Source organism: Mustela nigripes, unplaced genomic scaffold, assembly GCF_022355385.1.
Source record: "Mustela nigripes isolate SB6536 unplaced genomic scaffold, MUSNIG.SB6536 HiC_scaffold_148, whole genome shotgun sequence".
Taxonomy (NCBI): domain Eukaryota; kingdom Metazoa; phylum Chordata; class Mammalia; order Carnivora; family Mustelidae; genus Mustela; species Mustela nigripes.
Genome location: NW_026739562.1, coordinates 8402317 through 8424958, shown reverse-complemented (window position 1 = coordinate 8424958; position 22642 = coordinate 8402317). Strand labels below are relative to the sequence as shown.

The following is a 22642-nucleotide window of genomic DNA, read 5'->3' as shown; positions in this document are numbered from 1 at the left end:
GGGGACGGAGGGTCTTTGAAAGAGTGAAAACTTTGGGTTAACTGTGGAATGTGCGCCATCGAACCTCACGCTGCCGCGGAAGCGGCTGTGAGGACGCGGCGTGGGGAGACCGCTGACGCGAGGGGGCGGTGCCTAAGGTGAGCGGCGTGGCGACCAGTCCGAGGTCGCTGGTTCCAGTGCAGGGCCGGACCGGCTGGGTGGGTGGGAAGTGCTGCCAGTAACGCCGCAGCCTCGGAGAGGTGGGTGACGGGCCTTCGCTGGCTTTGAGTGGCCGGCGCAATCAGATTTCTAAGTATCTTTTCTAAGGCACCTTTTATAAGTGGCCGAGTCGCCTCCCAGCTCTAACTCATCTAGCCTCTTTTGCGCTTTTTTTCTAACCTGTCTGGGCTTTCGTGCTTCCTGGGCCTCAGCCTCACGATTTGGATTTCGTGGGGGAGAAGGCATGGCTTGTTGTTCGAGCACACGATGTGTCCACCGGGCTGGATTGCGGGCAGTTTTTTGCCCACACCTGTCTTGCTAGACTGGTTTGAGCACCCCACACGTCCCTCTCGTACTTACCCGGTGGAGCCAAAAGGTTTGGGTAATGAAACCAGGCGTGACTAATTCCTGACCCGCGTAGTTAAGACTTATGTCAACCAGTTTGTGGCCTGTATAGTTAAGTGCAGACCTCTTCTACTTTATGAATAATTACGCTATCGCCTCCATTAATCTTTTTTTTAAGATGTTATTTTTAAGTAATCTCTACATCCAACATGGAGCTGGAAGTTAAAACCCAGAGATGAAGAGACCCTCCACTTGGTTCTAAGCCAGCCAGGTGCCCCTCCTCCATTAATCTTGTGCTCTTGGGGTTCAAATGTCAAGCATTAAGTGAGCCATCAAAATCATCCCACATTTTCTTTTCCTTCCTTCTTTCCTTTCTTCCTTCCTTCCTTTCTTCAGACTGTAGGGTTGAGGGAGCTGCTCTGCTACATACAAAACAACTCCCATTATCTTTCAAACCACGCGAGTATTTCGTGCAGCCATGTGTTAGTGGAGCAAAACCCAGATTTACAGGTATAGCACCTTTTGCCTGGACAGATTGAAGTTTGAGAAAAGGAGCTGTTGTAGCCTTTGAATCACTTTAAAGTCTTTGGTCGGTTTCTAATGCTTTTTTTCTTTTAACCTTTACAGAGAGAAGATTACAAATGCCAGAGCCATTTAACTGATGGTTAACTGCTGAATTCTGACACTTCTTTAAATACCTTCTTGCACCAACATCTTCACTGAGAGGAATTCAGGAAAAGTAGCAGAGGGAAGGAGAAATCACATTTACATGTACCATGGCTATACCAATAACAGTACTTGACTGTGATCTCTTGCTCTATGGCCGAGGTCACCGGACATTGGACCGCTTTAAGCTGGATGACGTGACTGATGAATACTTGATGTCCATGTATGGGTTTCCTCGACAGTTCATTTATTACTTGGTGGAGCTCTTGGGGGCAAGTCTTTCTAGACCTACTCAGAGATCCAGAGCTATTAGCCCAGAGACACAGATCCTTGCAGCACTGGGCTTCTATACTTCAGGTTCCTTCCAGACTCGGATGGGAGATGCTATTGGAATCAGTCAGGCATCTATGAGTCGCTGTGTTGCCAATGTCACCGAAGCACTTGTGGAAAGAGCCACACAGTTCATTCGCTTTCCATCAGATGAAACCTCCGTGCAGGCTCTAAAGGATGAATTCTATGGGTTAGCCGGGATGCCAGGGGTTATAGGGGTGGTTGACTGTATCCATGTGGCAATCAAGGCACCGAATGCTGAAGACCTTTCCTATGTGAACCGCAAAGGACTACATTCTTTAAACTGCCTGATGGTGTGTGACATTAGAGGGGCACTAATGACTGTGGAGACCAACTGGCCAGGCAGCCTCCAGGACTATGCTGTGCTGCAGCAGTCTTCCCTCAGTAGTCATTTCGAAGCTGGAATACACAAAGATAGCTGGCTGCTTGGTAAGTTTTCAGGTGCACACGCTTCATTTTGTAGCCACAGAAAAATTATGTAACAGAGCAGAATGAAATTTGAGAATCTATAGACCTGAGTCTCAGTCCTGTTCTTTTTTTTAATGAGACCTCAGGTGAGAACTCTGAGTCTTCTTCTTCTTCTTTTTTTTTTTTTTTTAAAGATTTTATTTATTTATTTGACAAACAGAGATCACAAGTAGGCAGAGAGGCAGGCAGAGAGAGAGGAGGAAGCAGACTCCCTGCTGAGCAGAGAGCCCAATGCGATGCGGAGCTCCTTCCCAGGACCCTGGGATCATAACCGAAGGTAGAGGCTTTAATCCACTGAGCCACCCAGGCGCCCCTCTCTGAGTCTTAATTTAAAAAGAAAAGAACACTTAAAGGACATTTTATTAAAGTTTAAAAACACAATACTTGGTCCAGAGCCTCACTTCTAAGGATTTATCTTGAGACATATGGTCATAAGTAGAAACACTGGTGATGGGAAATAAAGTTAAGCTGCAGCAGTGTTTTGTAGTTGGAAACAGGAGCAACAACAACCCTACAAAAACATTCCCCTTTAATACAGCTGAAGTTCTTAATAAGGACAGATGTGGTTAAATATAATAGATCTCTTCAACTGAGCCTTAATTTTTATCATGTGTAAAATGTTAAAAATAATGCCAACAGGGGCGCCTGGGTGACTCAGTGGTCTAAAGCCTCTGCCTTCAGCTCAGGTCATGATCTCAGGGTCCTGGGATCAAGCCCTACATCAGGCTCTCTGCTCAGCGGGAAGCCTGCTCTCCTCGAGCACCCCCCCCACCACCACCTGCTGCTCTGCTTACTCCGGATCTCTCTCTCTGTTTAATAAAATCTCTGGGGAGCCTGGGTGGCTCAGTGGGTTAAAGCCTCTGCCTTTGGCTCAGGTCATGATCTCAGGGTCCTGGGAACAAGCCCCGCATCGCCTTGGGCTCTCTGCTCAGCAGGGAGTCTGCTTCCTCCTCTCTCCCTGCCTGCCTCTCTGTCTGCTTGTGATTTCTCTCTGTCAAATAAATAAATAAAAATCTTTAAAATAAATAAAATAAATAAAATCTTTATTAAAAAAATAATAATGCTGGGACGCCTGGGTGGCTCAGTTGGTTAAGCAGCTGCCTTCAGCTCGGGTCGTGATCCCGGTGTCCTGGGATCGAGTCCCACATCGGGCTCCTTGCTCAGCGGGGCGCCTGCTTCTCCCTCTGCCTCTGCCTGCCATTCTGTCTGCCTGTGCTCGCTCTCCCCCCCCCTCTGATAAATAAATAAAATCTTAAAAAAAAAAAAAGATAAAAAAAATAATAATGCCAACTGCAGTAATATCTATTGGCAGCACTAGGTGATATATGTGAGAGTTCATTATAGAGTATTGTACAAATATAAGACTTGTCATCGGTTACTGTTATTATGATATCTATATGAAAATGATAGCAGGGCACCTGGGTGGCTCAGTTGGTTAAGCATCTGCATTCGGCTGAGGTCAAGATCCTGGGGTCCTGGGATTGAGCCCCAAGTCAAGTTGGACTCCCTACTTAGCAGGGAGTTTGCTTCTCCCTCTCCCCACCGACCTCAGCCTGCTTGTGCTCCCTCAGTTCTAGCTTGCTGTCTCTCAGATAAATAAAATCTTCAAAAAAAAAAAGAATGATAGCGGACAGTGCACTTCCACAGTTCTCGTGGGAGCTCACTTGACAGATCTGCCCAAGTGCCATTGGGAAGCCTGACTTAGTGACATAAGTAGGACAAGAACCCATTCAAAATGGAGCAATGCAAACTGGGCTGACTGCATAGCTGGGAGAAATACAGTTGGGTAACAGTGATAATATCCTTAATCTTGGCAGCTTGGTTCTGTGTGTGTTTGTTTGTTCTAAAGCTGAGTATTATGTAAGCAACAGAATAAAAGTTATCTTCTATACAACATGTTATGTGAGAGATGAAAAGAAACATGAAGGATTGGAAGACCTCTCTTTCAAACCAGGGATCATATCTGCACTGTGTGTCCTCATAACAGTATTTAACATGCAGTAGACGCTCAGAAATTATTCCTTTTTAATATTCTTTAATTGTTCCAAGTGGGAAGAGACTGCTGTCACAATGAAGTAGAGCTGCCAGGGTACTATATGTGATGTCTTGGAACTCAGTGGTTTTCTTGAGTTGTTCCTTCTGTCTTCTGTTATTAGTGTACCCCCTTCTCTTTATCCCTCTGGACCTTTTTCTTAATCCTACCTTGTGTGGGAGCTCCTGGGCATCTCGGTTAGGCCATCTGTCTTCAGCTCAGGGTCCTGATTCCGGGATCTTAAAAAAAAAAAAAAAATCCTACCTTGTGCCTTTTTTGAACTTTCAAATTTCTTTTTTTTCTTTTTTTAAGATTATTTATTTATTTATTTATTTGAAAGAGAACGCAAGAGAGAGAGAACACAAGCAAGAGCACAAGGAGGAGCAGAGGGAGAGGGAGAAGCAGAACTTCCTGCTGAGCAGGGATCAGTCCCTGCCACCCCCCACATCATGACCTGAGCCGAAACCAAGAGTCAGACACTTAACTGACCGAACCACCAAGCTCATTTCTTATGGAAAATGACTTTGGTACCTTACTATAAAGCCAGCTAAAACATGCTGAGCGCTCAGAACTTGTCAGGCAATGTCGTAAGCAGTTTGCATTGGGTTGTCTCACTTAATTGTTATAAAAACTTTTGAAAAGTTAAATACTGATATCAACATGTTTATGGAGGAGGAAATTAAGGCACAGAATATCTAAGTCACTTGTGGTTAACGTTTGTTAATTTTTTTAAAAGATTATTTATTTAATTTATTTATTCGACAGGGAGAGAGCCCACAGATAGGCAGAGGGAGAGGGAGAAGCAGAGAGCCCGATGCAGGGCTTGATCCCAGGACCCTGGCTGGGATCATGACCTGAGCCAAAGGCAGATGCTTAACTAACAGAGCCACACAGATGCCAATTGTGGTTAACTTTTAGAAGTAGGTCACATGAAGAATTAAGTCTATTTGGCAAATAGTCTCTCTGTTAAGGACTTCAAGGTCATGTAGGAATTACTTACTCTCTTTTCCTTCACACGTTGGGACCCCAGATTCAGTTGGAAATATGGCTTTAGTTTTTTGAGGTTTTTTACAGGACATAATTGGAAATAAGGGAAAACTCTTGACAATTTTTTTTTTTTAAAGATTTTATTTATTTATTTGACAGACAGAGATCACAAGTAGGCAGAGAGGCAGGCAGAGAAAGAGAGAGCAAGGAGGAAGCAGGCTCTCCGCGGAGCGGACAGCCCGATGTGGGGCTCGATCCCAGGACCCTGGGATCACGACCCGAGCCGAAGGCAGAGGCTCTAACCCACTGAGCCACCCAGGCGCCCCGACAATTTTTTTTTTAAAGGTAGGCTCTACGCCCTATTTAGAACTTGAACTCATGACAAAATCAAGAGTCACATACTCTACTGACTGAGCCAGCCGGGCACCCCAACTCTGATAAATTTTTATTACTTTTCTGATTACCCTTTTTACAGGAAGGGTGGAAATGAGAGAGATGGATATGGTAACAACATTTAACAAATATTTATTAAGGCCAATTTTGGTATCAGGCTATATGGTAGGCACTAGGGCGGGGAAAAGTATACCCATGTGGAAATTGATTAGTACAACTAACAGTTCTAGCATATATTCCCTTGCAAATCCTCCATTATCTCTATCAGGAAAACTAGTTTGAAGACCCCTGAACTTGTAAGGGTTTCACAAATTTTCCAGATCAAGAGAGTCATCTGGGGAATTTATTAAAAATACACATCACTGGGCCCCACTTTAAACTTTGGGAATGAGAATTGTCAAGGAAAGAATCTAGACATCCATTTTTAACAGGTGCCTCAAGTGATTCGTACAAATTGATAAGTTTGTAAAACACTGGTATCTAAAGGATGTGTTGGATAAGAGGGTAATATTTTAGGGGAAGACTGGCAGGATTATGAGGATAACAAGATGTTAAAAAAGTTAAGATGGCTGATCGTATCTTAACACGCATCAGATTTGTGAAATAGTTCTAAATTTGCCAAATATAGAATTGACTATAATTCCCTTTGTGGTTTTTTTTTTTTTTAGGTTTATGTTTTGTTTTTAGTAGGAAATCATTTTGATAAAGTTTACAACCAAGAACAATGTTATGCTACTTAGATACAATATAAACAAATGCAGAGAAGTGACAAACATAAAATCCAGAATAGTGTTTTTATAGGAGGGATATATAGGAGCCTCTGAATTTTTTTTTAGCATATTTTTACCATGGTGTCATCCCTTCATCTCCTCATTCTCATCTGTCCCTTCAGAACTGCATTACCTTATTCCTCTTCTTTAAATGTACCTGCTCCTACAAAGAATTCAGCCTGAGTTCTTACTTCTTCAGCTCTTGGTCTGGTCTTGTTAAGCAGCTTTGGGTAAGATCTGCCAGAATGTCTTGTGGATGACTGATCATGTAAGCAGTTGTAATCTGTTTAGCAGTTCTGATCCTAATCCCCTCCTGAGTGTCTGTTTTCCAGTGGTGCTTGGATTAGAATCGGTTAATGACCATGGGGCATGTTATAAAAGGTCTGCATTAACTAGCTTATCCTTTATGTCTCCCCAGTTAAGGCTCATACTGTTCCATAGAGAAATGTTCAACTAATACCATTTAGTATCTCTGTCCTTTGGCATTCACCGTAAATGTTTGTCTTACTCTCTTACAGCATTACACCATTGTTTTTGTGACTCTTGAGTCTGACATTAGCATTTAGTGACTAGCTCCTTCTGCTTCCTTTGCATGGCATATCACAGGATGGCTACTGATATTTTGATTTTCTCATTGGTAGAATTAGTTCAATAATATCCTACCTGGCAGGGTTGGGATTGGATAATAAGAGATAATACATTCAAAGTGCCTAGATCAATGCGTGCTACATAGTAGGTATTTAATGAGTCACTGATATCATTTTCATTATTATTTACAGCATCAGTTTCTTAAATTTAGTATTTAGTAGGTGTGAGTTCAAGTAAAATAGGTCGTACTTGGGGGGAAAGTCAACTAAATGTAAAAATTGAAAATATCATGAGACTTATTAAATATTTAACAACATTCCAGTACGTACAATTAACACAATGTTATATGTCAATTATGTATAAGTAAAAACATAAATTTTTTTTTAAGATTTTGTTATTTATTTGACAGAGATCACAAGTAGGCAGAGAGCAGAGAGAGAGGAGGAAGCAGGCTTCCCACTGAGCAGAGAGTCCGATGCTGGGCTTGATCCCAGGACCTGGGGATCATGACCTGAGCCGAAGGCAGAGGCTTTAACCCACTGAGCCACCCAGGCGACTTCATAAAAATTTTTTTTAATAAAGTTGATCCAGTACTTAAAAAATGTAAGCTCCTGAAAGAAAGGAGTCCTGTGTGTTTTGGAACAGGGCCTAGACTCTGAAAAATCCATAACTATTTACCAAAACTGATAGTGGGTCAGGAACACAGCCATTGTGCAAGTTAGTACTCCGAGAGCCTCTTTGTCTCAGATTTCTAAGGGGTTGTGCCTCTGTGTGAGACATTTCATCTGTCAGCTGTAGTGAGTCAGGACAATTAAGCACCACAGAAACATTGTACTGTTGTAACAGGACATTGCATCCCAGTCTTGAGCGTTATTTTGTTCTTAGCACTGCCAGAGATCATTTGACAAGGAAGTCACCTTAGGAAAATGCCTCTGTATATTATTTTAATTGACTTCTGATTTGATTTCCTTATCACTGTTACTATTTGTATCATTATATGTATGCTTTCCTTGTTAAAGTGAAATTATACCAGTTCCTCTGTTACGCAGGCATTGTTCTAGTGATTGTAATATCTAGGAACACCTGAGTTCTGATCTGTGCCACTGGGACTTTTATCTTACTGTTCTTAGTATGGGGAGAATGAATGATTGTTTTCCATGAAATACTCTGAAATCCCGAGGTAGTACTTTCCGGATCTGACTCTTTAATGGTAAAGTTAGAAATTTTCCTCACAAGGGTTTTGAGCTCTCCTGGCTGAATTCTCTTTTCTTGCACTTTTTCTCTTTGGAGATTTTGAAGATTGGCTTGCTATATGATAGTTCTTACTAACCTTTTATTAAAGAACAGTATCTCTGAGTTCAGAAAATCCGGGAATTTCATTTCCTTAAGTGCCTTCACGTTCTCCCCACATTTTCTCAGGCTTGGCTCCCCCCACCCCCTTTTATTTATTTGTTTGTTTGTTTTTAAAGATCTTATTTATTTATTTATTTATTTGACAGAGAGAGAGAACAAGCAGGCGGAGCTGCAGAGGGAGAAGGGAGAAGCAGGCTCGAACCCAGGCCCTGGGATCATGTCCGAAGGCAGCCTGTTAATTGACCCAGCCACCAAAGCACCCCGCCCTTTCTTTTTTAAGCTATCAGCCTTTTTTCTCTGTTGGTTTTAACAAGGATATTTCCAGCCAAGACCTCTGTTTTCCTTCTCGTGATCCTGGCATGCCTTCTTTTTACCATATCACTTCCCTCTTGGTTTTTCTGGGGCTCAGTGCCTCCAGAGTCTTTTGCATTTTCTTAACCGTTCTGTGTATATGTTCCTGGATTTTCATTTCTGTTTGTAGTCCAGTTAGGATGATTTACGATTTCTTTGGACCTTCCCCCACAGGTGACAGTTCCTTCTCTCTGCGTACTTGGCTCATGACCCCCCTTCACATTCCTGAAACCCCAGCCGAATATCGCTATAATATGGCCCATTCTGCAACTCACAGTGTGATTGAGAAGACTTTCCGAACCCTCTGCTCCCGATTTCGCTGCCTGGATGGATCCAAGGGAGCGCTGCAGTACTCACCAGAGAAGTCCAGCCACATTATCTTGGCTTGTTGTGTCCTCCACAACATCTCCCTGGAGCATGGGATGGATGTTTGGTCCTCTCCAATGACAGGACCCATGGAACAGCCCCCTGAAGAAGAGTATGAACACATGGAATCCTTGGACCTGGAGGCTGATCGCATCCGTCAGGAGCTGATGCTCACTCATTTTAGCTAATGTGAGAGGTGGAGGGGAGGGAAATTTCCCAGAAGGAGTTATGACAAACTTTCTGCCTCACCACCCCCTGCAGAGTTCCATCATCTAGCATGATTGCGTATGTGGACACTTGTCACAAATTGACATTTAATCTTTGTGTTTTAGAAGGGTTATGGCTGTGCCAGAATATCCCGACTCATTTGCAAATACATTAGCTAAATCAAAACCAAGCCAATAGTTCCCTACTACCCACTCAACTCCAGGTTGAGTGATTGAAAATTCACTAGCAGCAGACATTTATGATTTTGCCTACAAAACCAAAGCAAAGGGGGAAACGGCAGTCAGCCAGAATGTTTTTTATTTAATTGTCTAGAGATTTCAAATGAAAACAATATTCGTTTGCCCTAAATTACTGGATGGGATTTTAGCTTTCCTACTTTGCTGCCTGTATAGGCATCATCTGAGGCAAGTGTAAAGAGCAAATTTAAGTTAGGGAATGGTCTTCTGACCAAAGTGGCTACTAATCTTGAGTTTTCAGCTTTGTGTTTTTAAGAGGATGTTAGGTACAGCCTGAAGCCTCCATCTCTAGTCTTTCTGCAGTAGTTGGACTGTGACTTGGACCTGGTTTCTAGGGAAAACATCTGGACTCCAATGTCCTCTTTCCAAACCAGAGAAGGATTTAGAGGCTAAATTGGTTTAAGAACCCAATCAGCTTAAAGAAGACAAATCAAATGTAGATAAAATAGCAAGCTTACACTTCACAGATCTAAAAACCCGATAGATTGATGGGCAGAGGAGACTCACCCAGGTTTTGACAGCTCACATCTAAACAAATCACATTTTTTACACCCATGATGTTAGAATGTTTGGCCATTCTGCTTTGAAATTCCTTGAGTAGAAGGAAGACTTAGGGAATAAAGAAGGCATTGCGAAAGCAGTAAAAAAGACATAATTTCTTGGTGTGAAATGAATTTTAGTGCTAGACCTACTTGAATATCTTGTGTGCAAAGTGATGGACAGAATTTCCCGGAAAATAAATAATCCTCCATCAAGTCTTATTCTAAAATTACACTGATATAAAAATAACCTGATTGGAATAATGAATGTGTGAATTAGGTTCACACTTTGGTGCCTTTGCTGGGACAAAAAAGAGACTTTCCTGAGGATTGTCTTGTTCCCAGTTTCTTTTTTTCTTTTTCATCTTTCTTTCTTTTTTTTTTTTTTTTTTAAAGATTTATTTATTTATTTGACACAGAGAGAGGGAGAGAGGGAACACAAGCGGGGGGAGTGGGAGAGGAAGAAGCAGGCTTCCCGTCGAACAGGGAGCCCTGTGCAGGGCTCCATCCTAGGACCCTGGGATCACGACAGAAGCCAAAGGCAGACGCTTAACAACTGAGCCACCCAGGCGCCCCTTGTTCCCAGTTTATCATCAGCTCACCATGTGATACTTCAGAATTGTCCTCTTGGATCATTTCCTACCTGCCTTTGGCAGTGTTAATCTGGTGATTTTCAAAGTAAAGAAATGAACAGCTGATGACAGAAGAAATTTGGAAATAAATTGAGGGTGACTCATCCCCACGATTAAAAACAATTATGGGTTATTATCTGCTGTTTATTTCTACTCCAAATGCTATTTCCCGTCATCATCCTACTCTATAAAGAGTGGGTCCATTTGGCAGGACGTTGAGCTTGGCATGTTCAATGACGTCATGGAGATGAGAATGGACCACAGGGAGGTGCCTGGGAGTATTAATTCTACTCACTGTGCAACAGAGGTGCCCTGTTACATATTTTTCCTTTGTAAAATCTGACCTGTGACCAAGCTTGCTTTGTCTCCCTCATGAGGCAATATTTTAATTTTAAGTCTTTCCAGGTTTCCTGAGATGGGTATTTTTCCCTACAGAGTTTTGGTTCTTTTGTGCATCTCGAATGAGGAAAGGGTGACTGCCATCCGCATCATGCAAGGTGGAGTGTGAGCTTTGAAAATGCCTGGCATTTTAGCCTTAAAAAAAAAAAAAAAAAAAAAAACTACCTTAAAGGAAAATTGGGGTTTTTCACAACTCAACTCACTAGATGGTAACATGAAGCCTGAGTGGGAGGGACAGTCTTGGAGAGATTTCAAAAGCAATTTCAAGTCTATTATTTGCACACCAAAGATAATTTCTGAGTGCTGAACCCACTGAATATTGGCTGGCAGTGTTTTTCTCTGGGAGTATTTTATTTCCTAATAATTCCACAGAATAACTGTTTAAATCTATTTCCTTATTCTTTCAGCATGAATTTTTACAGGCCAGGATTTTTTCAGTCCTTAGTTACCATTTCCCCAAAACGATCGAGGGGTGGGATTAGGGTCTGTACTTTCAAATTACCAAGGGTTTGCTCCTAAGGGCTTTTTATAAGCGCCTGTGAAGTCTTCTCTTGAGGTCCTTATTGTGGATTTTTAGTATCTCCTTGCTACAGTTTTGGGAAAGAATCAAGGATTATGTCTGTCTTATGTAAGCTTCATCTTCCCAGAGATGATGCCATCTGGTCAGCATAGGAGTTTTCCAGATTTGCCCTTGGATGTTTCAAGACAGCAAAGTCCCAGAATATACTAAGAGAAAAACCACAATATTGGGTCATCACTGGTTTACCAATTTCAAATTATACGAAATAGAAATCTTAAACACATTCTTTATTTTTTTAAAAATATTTTATTTATTTATTTGAGAGAGAACATGAGAGGCGAGAAGGTCAGAGGGAGAAGCAGACTCCCCATGGAGCTGGGACCCCGATGTGGGACTCGATCCCAGGACTCCAGGACCATGACCTGAGCCGAAGGCAGTTGCTCAACCAACTGAGCCACCCAGGTGCCCCACATTCTTTGTTTAAAATGAACTGAACATAGATGGAGCTCCTTTCCTGACCCTTGGACTATAAAGGATAGATAGCAAATTAATCTAAGTTTAGACTAATGGGGTCATATAGTGAAGACATACAGGAGGTGGTGGGGAGAGGAGTAAAATAGAAGCTAGACAGATAACAGACATATGGTGATTGTATCCTGACCTGAAATGATAAATTGAAAACAACTCAGCGACTGAGCTTGGCAATCGCTGTCCCTGGCATTAGAGGGGGAATTTAGGAGGAGGACAAGAAAATAAGAAATCAAGGAAACTTAATCGTTGTGCAGGCACATGTTCTCAGGACCTGTATTGCTTTCTAGGTCCAGCCCAAATTTTACAAAGTGGTGAGAATAAGAGATAAAAAAAGTAAGAATAAGATGACTCTAAGAATGGCAATGCAGGAAAGAAGGGAAAGTACTAGCTGGATGCTGGGAATACTTCAACTTCAGTTCCCTAATACATCAAATTCACAGGCTTTTTTTTTTTTTTTTTTTAAATGACTACACTCTAAACCCCCTTTGTGATAATCCAATAAGGGTGATGAGATCTCTGGATACTAAAAAAGGAGCAAGGAAATTAGACCTTGAAATCACAAGTTAGCACATTAAACAAGCAAACAAAGTCCATTTGAAAGGAATCTCCATGTTTGCCCACAAATCATTAAGGATCTATCATTCTCTTGAGATCTTAATCCTTATATAGAGGGCTGTCTTTATGAAAGGGCTGGTTTCTTTGTCGTTCTAGAGTCTTAACATGTTCATCCATTTCAATCCAATTGTACCACTGAGTATTTACCCTGTATAAATAATTCCAAAGAAGGAAGCGTCTTCTGTAATTCGACTGTGAATGATTACCTGCTGTTCTGGAATCTCTCTCCTTCCCTGTGCTGCTTCTGTATCTTTACCTTGCTTCTATTTTACTATCCAACCCAAAGTGTGCACATTAACCCACAGTACCATGAGATCAGGCTACAAAAGAACAGAACAGAACTGGAACAGCAAAACCTACAACTGGCTCATCATTTTGGCTGCTCAAGGCCCAATTCCTCTTCCTGGAATTCCTAATAAGATGACACACGGGGCTGCTACAGAGTTCAGGGCCAATTTCTACCATGCAGAGTGTAGTAGATGTTGTTTAGAGCCCAGAGCCAATATAAGGAAATATTTTCTCCCCTTCTCTCCTTTTCTCTCCTTTCACTCTTTATCCCAGGCAATTCCCCCATGTCTACATGTCCCAATCCTCTTTTCCTGGCTTAGTCTTTACATGTTCCTCCCATGTGATTGGCAGTGGCTTAAGTCCATTCTTAGGGGGACCAGCTGTCCTGGTTTGCCCAGAGCTATTGCAGTGTTAGCATTGAAAGTTCTTTGTCCTGGGAAACCCCTAGTCCTCAGCAAACTGGGACAGATGGTCACCCTACTTCAGGGGAAGCATCATCCTATCTTCAAGGGGGTGGCTCCCCCAGGGGAATCCAATCAGAATCCAATAATCAGTAATCAATATAAGAATGAATTGTTGAGAAAAAAAAAAAGAATGAATCCTTAAGGGGCGCCTGGGTGGGCTCAGTTGGTTAAGCCTTGGGCTCAGGTCGTGATCCCAGGGTCCTGGGATTGAGCCCCACATCAGGTTCGATGTTTAGATGTTTCAAGACAGCAAAGTCAAGGATATATTAAGAGAAAACCACAATATTGGGTCATTGCCAGTGTACCAATTTCAAACCATACAAAATAGAGACCTTGTTTCTTAGCTTCTCCCTCTCCTTGCTCGTGCTTTCTCTCTCTCTTTCTCTCAAATAAATAAATATACTTTTAAAAGAATTAATTGTTGAATTGTAACACCAATATGTAAGCATCAGTGATATAACCCAGTATGATCTTTACTCTGCCCACCTGGTTTCTTTCTTTTTAAGTCTTTCTCCAGTGTGAGGAGATTCCTGTAGGCTTGAGGATTTCAGTTCTGGATCTCTTGTAATCTACTCTTCTGTCCAAATTGACTCCCATAAGAGCAAGCAGTAGTTTACTGTCACACTGAAGCTTAAATCCACACTTGTAAAAAAACAGTTCTCTAGAGAAATCTATCTATAGAGATGCAACTCTGCCTGCAGAATAAGCCATCTTTCCCATGGTTTCACAGAGCAGTTAAGCCTCAGCTTCTCAAATATCTCCATTTTTAGGTGATGATCTTAGATTTTTTAAAAAAGATTTTATCCATTTAGTTAACAGAGCACATGAGCACAAGCAGGGGGAATGGCAGAGGAAGAGGAAGAAGCAGGCTCCCCGCTGAGTAGGGAGCCCAGTGCAGGGCTTGATCCCAGGATCACTTAACCCACTGAGCCACCCAGGTGCCCCTGATTCATATTTGCATAAACTTCCAGTGTTTTTTCCCAAAATAGAAGTCTCTGATTTTTGAAAGACTGAAAATTTCTTGTAGCCTTGAAATTAGTTTCTTTAGTTTTTCTCACTGAAATCAAGCTTTCAAAATGATGTTGTTATTTGGGTCAAGTTTGAATTAGGGCTGTAGCTTTAGATCCTATGCCCCACGAGCCTTTCTAAGAAGGAAGCTTCTCTAAAACATGTATTCTGGGAATAGAAACTCAGCCCCGGGTGACAGCAAAGGAAAGTCTATTTGCTGCTTCTCATCTGGCTTCAGGAATGTGGCAGAGACTACTTATTTAGTCGGCACTTAGTATTCTTTGGCCCCTGACTTTGCGAACTGCCCAAGATAAACACTAATTCCCAGTTATGTGTGGCTAGTGACTAAATTCTGGCCAGTGGAATATAAGTGGGAATGTCCTGTGCTATTTTCAAGATACGCCTTTATGGTGGGAGACATGCCTTTCTCCTTTCAGCTTCCTGCTGGTTGGAATGTTGACCTGGTGGCTAGAGCTTTTACAGCTGTCTTGGACCTGAGATGAAAGCCACTTGTTGAAGATGTCAGAGCAACAAGATGGAAGCCTGGTCCCCGACAACAAATGGCCAAACCTTATCCTAGGCTGTGCATTTCTGGATATATATATATATTTTAATGTGACAGAGAAATAAATCTCGACCTCACTTCCCACCTTATTCTTTTTATGTGCAATAGGTCTTAATCATCAATAAAAAGGTTACACCTGCCTCTTTCCAAAAGTAGCAATACCTATTACACAGAAAACGTTTGGAAGCAACATGCATTTGCAACAATGGGAGGCAAGGTCAGTATATCCTCTCAATGGAATATTGTGCAGTTGTTAAAAATAACTGTTAAAGATTTAATAGGGAAATGATATAATGCAAAATAATAACAATGTTGTATCTGCTTAAACTTTAAAACATTACATAGGATATTTTCTTTTTTTTTTCCTTAGATTTTATTTATTTATTTGACAGAGAGAGATTACAAGTAGGCAGACAGGCGGGCAGAGAGAGAGGAGGAAGTAGGCTCCCTGCTGAGAAGAGAGCCCGATGCAGGGCTCGATCCCAGAACCCTGAGATCATGACCTGAGTGGAAGGCAGGGGCTTAACCCACTGAGCCACCCAGGTGCCCCATACATCGGATATTTTCAATGGGAACAAGAACAAACTAAAACTTTGTGTTTTGGAAGCAGATTATTAAATTCTTTCTTTTTAAAAACTTTTGTAAATTTTCTATGATGTTTACTCATTTTTTAATTCCCTTCAAAGACAGTAAACGACAAAAGCGCAGTGTTTTGTCCTCATATTATGGCTGCTGGTTTTATCCTGTATTATATGTATGAGTTGTCCCTAGATATTGTTACAGACTTAAAGAAGGTGATTTTTAAGAAATTATAATAAATCGTAAGTAAAGCTAATGTTGTAAAGATGTTATTTTTTACAAAGATTTTACTTATTTGACAGAGAGAGAGAGAAAGAGAGAGCCAAGCATGGGGGGCGGCAGACGGAGAGGGAGAGGGAGAAGCAGGCTCCCGCTGAGCAGGGAACCCGTTTTGGGGCTCTATCCCTGGGCTCTATCCTAGGACCCTGGGATCATGACCTGAGCGGAAGGCGGAGGCTTTAACCCACTGAGCCACCCAAGCGCCCCAAGAATTTTTATCATTATGTAAAAAGCACACCTGTGGTCTCAGGCCTTTGGAATAAAATTAAAAAGCATGTGTGTATTTTTTTTTCCTGCCTTAGGTTCTGCCTACAACCCCCTGAAATTTTCCCAGCTACTCTTTGCTATGCTTTGCCCAAGTGGAGCTTTAACAGTGATTACTCACTTTGTTTCTCAGTCTGGATTCTCTCTCACTATCTCTTTCTGCCTCTGTCATATATATGTATATTTATTTTAATTTATCTCACTGTCCGTGAGGAAACTAAGAGTCACACTTGCTCACTTAGGAGTCCATAACGTAGTCGCTGAACTGCCAAGTATTATTGTGCTATGACTTGATCTTCAACAGCCAAGAAAAACTTCGGTGCTCTAAACAATTTAGCGGGCAACCAACACAGAAAATGGCAGAAGCACCGGCTACTTTACTCCATGGTTTATGATCTGGGTTTGTTTATTCATGCCTTAAACAGGAGTCGGACCTTGAGTCGGAGCTGATCTGTTTTTCGGCGCTCGACTGGACTTCCTTGAACGACTGCTTGGGCACTCTTCCTATGATGTCTGGGGCGTTCGTGTATTCGGTGATCTTTTGCGCCGTCTTCTTGCTTGATGTCTCCTGAGCGGTGGCGGCGCCGGGTCGAAGGCTGACTTAACTGCGAGGCCCCTCGCTCAGGCTGCTTTCTCCCGCTGGTCGGTAGAGCGGACCCCTTGCTTCCTGCCTGCCTCTTTTTCCTGTCGGTGGCTGAGTCCCCTCGCTGGGCTGCAGACGGAGCCCCCGCCTGTCTTGCAGGTAGGCCCGGGAGGAGCCTGGGAGGCCCGGTCCGGCATCCTTCCGCCGGCGGGTTGAGAAGACCTTGGCGCCGGCGGGTGGGCGGGCGGGTCGGCGGCAGAGACACGGCCGGAGGAGGAGCTACCCGTTTGCGTTCGGGGGCGCGGTCGGAGAGGCGGCGGGGAACTGAGGGAGAGGCCGGAAGGAGGGAGAGATGCTGGGGCTGCTCTGTGCGGTTCGGTAGGGAGGGGGTGTTGGGTCTTGGGCGGGTGTTGGCACCCCTAGTGTGGGGGGAAAATCGCTTTCTAGGAACAGATAGAGCTTTACGCGCTTTGACCCTCCGTTTCTCCTCCCGCCTTCCCACCCCCAAGGCTCCGGGTGTCATGACTCAATTGTGCTGGGGACCCCCTCTGGGTCCGGCCTTTGAAGGGACCTTTGAATAGGTGGAGGCAAGAGCAACATGGCCCCCTGGATACTCTGAGCGAAGTGCCATGTTCTTGCTTTTTTGGGGTAGGGAAACTGAGACTGAGCTCTGGTACTTGACTTTTCCCCATGTCCCCAACAAATCTTTAAATGCACCTTAAGTCTACTTTTTGTCATTTACAAGTTCGCTTTTTGTTGTTGTTGTTTTTATGTTTACCTATCCCTTTATGCACACAGTGACTTGTCGTTTGTGATCCTTCCTACCTAGATAATCAGATTCTGTCACTGGTACTTCATAAGTAAAGAGAGCATGCTGGTTTTGCGTGTCAAAGTCTGCATCATTTTCGTGAGAACAGCAATGACAGTTTTGTTTCTTGATAGAAAATTTCGTTTGCTGTCCAGTTTGCTTTCTGGTTGATACTTATTTCCTCTTCCCCTCAGTTTATGCTCAGTGAAAGTCTTCCAACTATGGTGTTAAGTGGTTAATGTCCGACAGGATGGTCAAGATTTTGAAATCAGATATTTGTCTTCAGAGTTTGCTTTCTAGGAAGAATCCAGAAGAAACCCAAGGAGTTGCCTTTGGAACAGTTTTGTTATATTTGATTAGTGGTTTAGTTATGCATATACTAGAGTTAAAAAGGTTGTGTGTAAGAATCATTCAAATATTGATATATTTAAATAGAAAGTTAAAATTCCAGCAGCTCCATTGTGTTTTCCTTTTCTCCCCTAACTTGGAAACTTTGGGGACTAAGTGTTCTTATTCATTTTATTTTCATTGGATTCAGTGTTTCCATCCTAATTTATGTAGCTTCTTTGTTGAAAAAAAAAAATTCAGACTAGAGGTCATTCTAGGTTGAATAAGTATTTCCATAGTATGTAGAATCAGTAGGACAGTGGTTTTAAGAGAAAATAGACTAAATTTCTAGTTCTTAGGTGGAAACTATACAAGTCAATTTTTTAAAAAATAATTTTAGAATTCTGATGAGTTTTGGAAAGATTATTGTTCCTCTATTTTTTTTTTTTTTTTGAGGTCAGCAGTATTTAAATGTGGGTCCCTTGATTTTGAGTGCTTTCCTAGATATCAGGACCTCGGTACTTCCAGAAAGGGTTTAATGAAGAGCCACCAGACTGTGGCGAGTCTACATTGGGAAGTTAGGCTAAGAATGTGTGTTCTCTGGAAAAGTTTTTGTGGTAGGAGAGAAATTTATAACAGAAGAAAGAATTTAGAGAAGGAAGTGACATTGTCTCCTGGGGATTGATTCTGCATAGAATTTATAGTTAGTGTCGTATTGCAGCAGCTCCTAATTAATGCTAAATAATAGATGGAGTTTGCTATGAGTGTCACAAAAAAATGTTAGGAACATTTTGTTATGTTTCTGTAGGAAGTAATTAGCAGAGGTTTAAGCTGGATTGAAGAAGACAAGAAATTTGGTTGTGGTGCTGGTGGTAGAGTTACAGGGATAGAGCTGCTGCTGCTGCTGCTTTTTTTTTTTTTTTAAGATTTTGTTTATTTATTTGACAGACAGAGATCACAAGTAGGCAGAGAGGCAGGCAGAGAGAGAGGGGGAAGCAGGCTCCCCGCCGAGCAGAGAGCCCGATGGGGGGCTTGATCCCAGGACCCCAAGTTCATGACCCGAGCCGAAGGCAGAGGCTCAACCCACTGAGCCACCCAGGCGCCCCAGGGATAGAGCCTCTGATCAGCTTCTGTCCTGTTTTATGAGAGAAATTCACTCTACTATTTACCTTTTTTGGTTAAATCTTGTGCTATTCTGTCAGTGTCAGATCAGGCTCTCTTCTGGTATTTCTTTTCAGAAATTTATGGGTTCAGAATATGACTTAATTGTTCTGTCTTCTCTTTTAGTGAGAAAGTTCTTGGGGATTATGAAAGATGTGAACTTCTTTGAATAACTTCTATAACTTATTCCTGGAAGGAGTTTTGTCTGTCTCTTGGAAAAGATTAGTTATATATGTCATTTGAAAACAATTGGTTATTATTATTATTTTTTAAGATTTTATTTATTTATTTGACAGACAGAGATCACAAGTAGGCAGAGAGGCAGGCAGAGAGAGAGAGGGGAAAGCAGGCTCCCTGCCGAGGAGAGAGTCCGATGCGGGGCTCAATCCCAGAACCCTGGGATCATGACCTGAGCGGAAGGCAGAGGCTTTAACCCACTGAGCCACCCAGGTGCCCCATAATTGGTTATTTTTATTAACTGTGATAACTTCTTCTTATACTGTATAATTCTTTTTTTAAAAAAAGACTTTATTTATTTATTTGACATTCAGAGATCACAAATAGGCAGAGAGGCAGGCAGAGAGAGAGGGAGAAGCAGGCTCCCCGCTGAGTACAGAGCCGGATGCCCAGCTCTATCCCAGAACCCTGGGATCATGACCTGAGCCGAAGGCAGAGGCTTTAACCTACTGAGCCATCCAGGCGCTCCTATACTGTATAATTCTCAAAATATTTTCAACACATGTTAGGAAACTTATGAAACTTTTATTCTTTTCTTTTCTTTTCTTTTCTTTTTAAAGATTTTATTTATTTATTTGACAAAGAGAGATCACAAGTAGACGGAGAGGCAGGCAGAGAGAGAGATAGAGGGAAGCAGGGTCCCTGCTGAGCAGAGAGCTGGATACGGGACTCCATCCCAGGACCCTGAGATCATGACCTGAGCGGAAGGCAGGGGCTTAACCCACTGAGCCACCCAGGCGCCCCTCTTTTATTTTTTTTAAAGTAAGCTCCACATCCAATGTGGGGCTTGACTTCATGATCCTCAGATCAAGAATTGCATGTTCTACTGGCTGAGCTAGCCAGGTGCCCCAAAACTTTTATTTTTTGATCATGCCCCTTTCTGCTCTTTATTAATACTGAATCCAAACATTTATGATCTTGAAGGGTCTTCATGAATGTTGATAAGTTTTTGTTGCCATCTTATCTCACTAGTCCTGTTTATCCTGCCCTGAGAGGAATTGGAAAAAAAGTTTTGTTGTTAGCACACTGAGGTCTCTATTTTTTAATTTTTTAAACAAATTTTTAAAAGATTTTATTTATTTATTTATGAGAGAGAGCAAGCAGGGGCGCACACAAGCAGGGGGGAGCAGTAGGCAGAGGGAGGGGCAGGCTCCCTCTTGACCAAGGAGCATGATGTGGGGCTCTGTCCCAGGACCCTGGGATCATGATCTGAGCCTAAGGCAGATGCTTAACAGATTAAGCCACCCAGGTATCTATTTCTAAATTTTTAAAAATTTATGTTTAAAGATTTATGTATTTATTTGAGAGAGAGCGCACATTCACAGAGGAGGGGGTCAGAGGGAGAGGAAGAAAATCTCAAGCAGACTCCCCACTGAGTGTGGAGCCCCACCACATGGGTCTTGAACTCACAACCCTGAGACCATGACCTGAGCCAAAACCAAGAGTTGGATGCTCAAACTGGCGTACACATCCAGGCACCCGAGCTCTCTTTTTTTAAAGATGTGTCTTGGCCTTGATAGAGTTATCTTGGAATGGGATGGAGGTCTTTTTGTCCAGTGGTTTGGTTTACCAAAAAAAACCAAAACAAAACACAAAACCCTTAAGTTCCTCTGATCATAGTTATTCTTGTTTCCTTCTCTGTTTCTCATAACCCCAGAGAGAACTTTCTGTTTCTTGTCATAATTTCTGGTTGTACAGAATTACTATGATACAACCTGTCCTGTGGTTTGGGGGTAATTTATATTTTATATTTTCAAACCCCTTCTTCCCCCTAATTAATTAGGTTTATTTTTTCCCTTTTTCCAAAGCTAAAATTAGTTATAGACAGATAAAGATTTTATTAATCAGTTATTGTCAGAATGTATTTATGTGCCCAGTAGTATGGCAATCTGCCAGAGTGATGTGGTAAGAAGAAAACAGATTAAGGAATCAGGAGACCTGGATGTAAGTCCTAGACTCATGAGCTTCCTTAGCTGAGAAATCCTGTTCAAATTATTTAAGGAGGCCATAGGGAAGGTTACTGCCCTTTATTGGGCATTTGCTGTGTCATGTCCTTTACATGTATTATCTCATTGAATACTTGTAGCAGTTCTTTAAGGTGGATATTATTTTTCCCAGTGGATACTGAACTCAGAGAATGTAAATAATTTGACCAAGATCACACAGCAAGTATGTAGCAGAGCTGGTATTTAAATCCAAAGCTTTGAGTCTTTTTTGAATCTGTATTTAAAGAATGGGAAAGAATATACTTCTGTCATAATACTTCTGTTGAGAAAAAGTACATGAAGCTGCTTTAAAAAAGATAAAGTGCTGTTCACATGTTAACTGCTGTGCTATCTTACAATAGTTCTTGGACTATTAGCATTCTGCCTGATAGTCATGGAGGACAGAGGTGACAAATGTTAAAGCAGCATGGGTGGAGCTTACTAACATGTAGGTGGAAAGGCATGAGCGCCTGGAAGTGCTAGTGAAAGACAAGTTTTAGGTGCCGCATGTTTATGAGGTGAGGCGGAGAATATTTACCCCCTCTCTTCCATTTAGTCTTGCCTGTGCACCTGTAGATTAGTATCTTTTCCATTTTGTTGTCTGTCTCTTCCTGGGGTTGATAATCTCTACTTCTCCGCCCAAACTTGTTCATTTCTTCAATGAGTACTGTTCTTATGTTGTTTCCTAAGATACTATGTTCCTCACAGACCTGTGGGAATTATTTGACTGTGACTTTTTCTTTTTTTTTGTTTTTGTTTGTTTGTTTAAAGATTTTATTTATTTAACTGAGAGAGAGAGAGAGAGAGCACAAGCAGAGGAAGCAGCAGATGGAGATGCAGACTCGCCACTAAGCAGGGAGCCCAATGTGGGGCTCGATCCCAGGATCCTGGGATCATGACCTGGGCTGAAGACAGGTACTTAATCGACTGAGCCACCCAGGCACCCGGATTGTGACTCTTTCAACCCTTACCTTTTCAGACTTTTGTTCATCTAGCAAATATTTATTGAATGCTCATTAGATGCTGGGATACAAAGGTAGACATGACTGTCCTTGCTCTTACCAAGTGTATTCCAGTGGGGAGCAGAGTTGACCAGGTACCTGCTAAATAATTGAAATTTAGGCTGTGCTCTGAAAGAAACAAATGGGGGCTGACAGAGAGATGAGAAGTGAGAAGGGCACTGGGTGTTCACAGGGATTAGATACTTTGGTTACGGCATCCTTAATGCCCTCAAAAAGTTGTAATCACAACATGTCATGATTCAGTGAATTAAGGTTCTCTTGGTGCTGTCAAAATGGAAGTCTTTATTTAAGATTGCTACTGGCAATATTTGTTACTTCTCGTCCTGTGACATGGATTTGGTGTAATAAAGGATGACTGTGGCTTAGAAATGTCCAGCATGCTCGGCTAATGAGTTTTTTTTTCTTCTGATGTGATCTGAGTTTAATTGGTTCTCATTTATTAATTTTTTCCAAAATAATTGTTCTTTGGAAGTTGAATTCAATGAATTTGAACACTGGATACAT

General features: G+C 42.1%; 2 protein-coding genes across 8 annotated transcripts in view; both read left to right on the top strand.

Annotated features, from left to right (window-relative positions):
* Window positions 1-143: 143 nt before the first annotated feature.
* LOC132008396 (putative nuclease HARBI1) lies at window positions 144-15728 on the top strand. Its single transcript, XM_059386929.1, has 3 exons — window positions 144-239; window positions 1171-1989; window positions 8677-15728. The coding sequence occupies exons 2-3, from the start codon at window positions 1320-1322 to the stop codon at window positions 9054-9056; spliced, it is 1050 nt and encodes a 349-aa protein (XP_059242912.1). The 5' UTR covers window positions 144-239; window positions 1171-1319; the 3' UTR covers window positions 9057-15728.
* Window positions 15729-16457: 729 nt separating this feature from the next.
* LOC132008462 (activating molecule in BECN1-regulated autophagy protein 1) overlaps window positions 16458-22642 on the top strand; it is a 178324-nt gene continuing 172139 nt past the window's right edge. For 2 of the 7 annotated variants that reach the window (XM_059387103.1, XM_059387102.1), the window contains exon 1: window positions 16458-16757. The gene's annotated coding sequence lies outside the window, so the exon portion shown is untranslated. The remainder of the gene's footprint in view (window positions 16758-22642) is intronic. The other 5 variants (XM_059387104.1, XM_059387105.1, XM_059387106.1 and 2 more) reach the window with 4 other exon arrangements.